Below are 2103 nucleotides of genomic sequence, written 5' to 3'. Positions count from 1 at the left end.
AACATAATATTATTTTACCGAAAATGCGGGGTGTTACAGAATACATCCGCCGTTTCGAACGTGGCTACCTCTACGCTCCATTATTGCTCGAGACGCCGAAGAAAATAAGAACCATTTCATTCGTGGCCTCCAACCCGAAATCCGCAGGGACGTTCGTATGTCTGACGCCTCGACTTTTCGCCAAATTGTAGACAAAGCGCTCATGGCTGCCCAAGACGATGGAGAAATTCAAAACAAACGCCGACCACCACCAAATTTCCAACGCCCATGGAAAAAGAGTAACTTTGGCAACCGCCCATTCCGAGGAAAAGGAGCGCAACCCATCCGCCAACCAACCGGACCACCACCACCGCCGTCAATGCCAATCTGCCCAAATTGTGGAAAGAGTCATGTCGGATAATGCATACAAGGAACGAGGAATTGCTTCCAATGCCATCAGCCCGGACACATGGTAAAAGACTGTCCGAAACCTCCACCGAACGTCCCCGGTCGAGTGTTCGCCATGACTCAAGAACAAATCGAACAAGACTCGTCTATGATAGCATGTACCATATTTATCCTCGAAGAACCCATATATGCTCCAATCGATTCCGGCTCTACTCATTCCTTTATATCAAAAGACATAATTGCGCACTTAAATCCCGAACCGAATCGACTAAACTACGAATACCGAATTCTCATTCCCTCTGGCGAAGAAATGTGCTCCAATCTAGTCATAATCAAATGCCCGATCCAAGTTCACACTTAAACCATGAATTTCGATTTAATCCTCCTACCGATCCAAAACTTCAAAGTTATACTAGACATGGATTGGTTTACCGAAGTCAAAGCCCAAATCGATTGTGCCTCAAAAACTGTTATCTTTCCCCTTCCGAACGGCAAAACCCTAAAATTCTGAAGTCAACCCAAAACCTCGATTCCAATCATCTTCGCGATCAAAGTAGTCAAACTTATTCATAAAGGTCATTCCGGCTACTTAGTGGATATTGTGAAATCTGAATCCGATCCCAGAACCCAAATATCCGACATTCGAGCGGTACAAGAATTCCCCGAGGTATTTCCCGATGATATTCCTGGACATCCACCCGATCGAGAAATTGAGTTCGAAATCAATCTCATCCCCGGAGCTACGCCAATTTCCAAAGCTCCGTACCGTATGGCCCCGATGGAATTGAAGGACCAATTTCAAGAATTGCTCGACAAAGGTTATGTTCGACCCAACCATTCCCCGTGGGGCGCACCAGTTCTCTTTGTTAAAAAGCAAGACGGATCCCTTCGCCTTTGCATCGATTACCGTGAACTCAATAAAACCACAATCAAGAATAAATACCCTCTTCCTCGAATTCATGATCTTTTCGACCAACTCCAAAGCTCATCGGTCTTCTCAAAAATCGATATCCAATCCGGCTACCTCTAACTCAAAATCTAAGAATCCGATAGTCCCAAAACATCTTTCAGAACCCGATATGGCCACTAAGAATTCGTCGTCATGCCCTTCGGTTTAATCAATGCACCTGCAGCTTTCATGGACCTTATGAACCGAGTCTTTCATCAATACTTGGACCAGTTCGTAATTGTCTTCATCGACAACAGTCTCATCTACTCCAAAACCCAAGAAGAACATATGTCGCACTTTCGCACCGTACTCATAACCCTCCGATCGCATCAACTCTACGCCAAGTTCAGCAAATGCGAATTCTGGCTATTAAGTGTGGCTTTCCTTGGTCACATTGTTTCTATTAAAAGGAATCTCCGTCGATCCTAGCAAGATAGAAGCAATGTCAAATTGGTCAATTCCGAAGAACGCAAAGGAGATCCGAAGCTTCCTTGGACTGGCCGGCTACTACCGCAAATTTGTGAACGATTTCTCGAAGCTTGCCTCTCCATTCACCCGATTAACTCGAAAAGACGTCAAGTACCAATGGACGCCCGAATGCAACGCCAGTTTCACCGAATTAAAGGCTCGACTCACATCGGCACCAATTCTCGCACTACCAGAGAAAGTCGGAGAATTCATAGTCTACAGCGACGCCTCGAAATTAGGATTGGGCGATGTTCTTATGCAAAATGGGAAATTCATTGCCTACGCCTCACGACAAGTCA

At 45.4% G+C, this 2103-nt stretch overlaps 1 protein-coding gene across 1 annotated transcript; it reads left to right on the top strand.

Annotated features, from left to right (window-relative positions):
- Positions 1–218: 218 nt before the first annotated feature.
- On the top strand, positions 219–1417 carry LOC148766379 (uncharacterized). Its single transcript, XM_088827264.1, has 2 exons — positions 219–451; positions 901–1417. The coding sequence occupies exons 1-2, from the start codon at positions 219–221 to the stop codon at positions 1415–1417; spliced, it is 750 nt and encodes a 249-aa protein (XP_088683390.1).
- Positions 1418–2103: the final 686 nt, after the last annotated feature.

Source organism: Erythranthe guttata, chromosome 12 (genome assembly GCF_056151865.1).
Source record: "Erythranthe guttata isolate IM_541 chromosome 12, IM_541, whole genome shotgun sequence".
NCBI classification, from domain to species: domain Eukaryota; kingdom Viridiplantae; phylum Streptophyta; class Magnoliopsida; order Lamiales; family Phrymaceae; genus Erythranthe; species Erythranthe guttata.
This window is presented reverse-complemented; position numbering and strand designations above follow the sequence as displayed.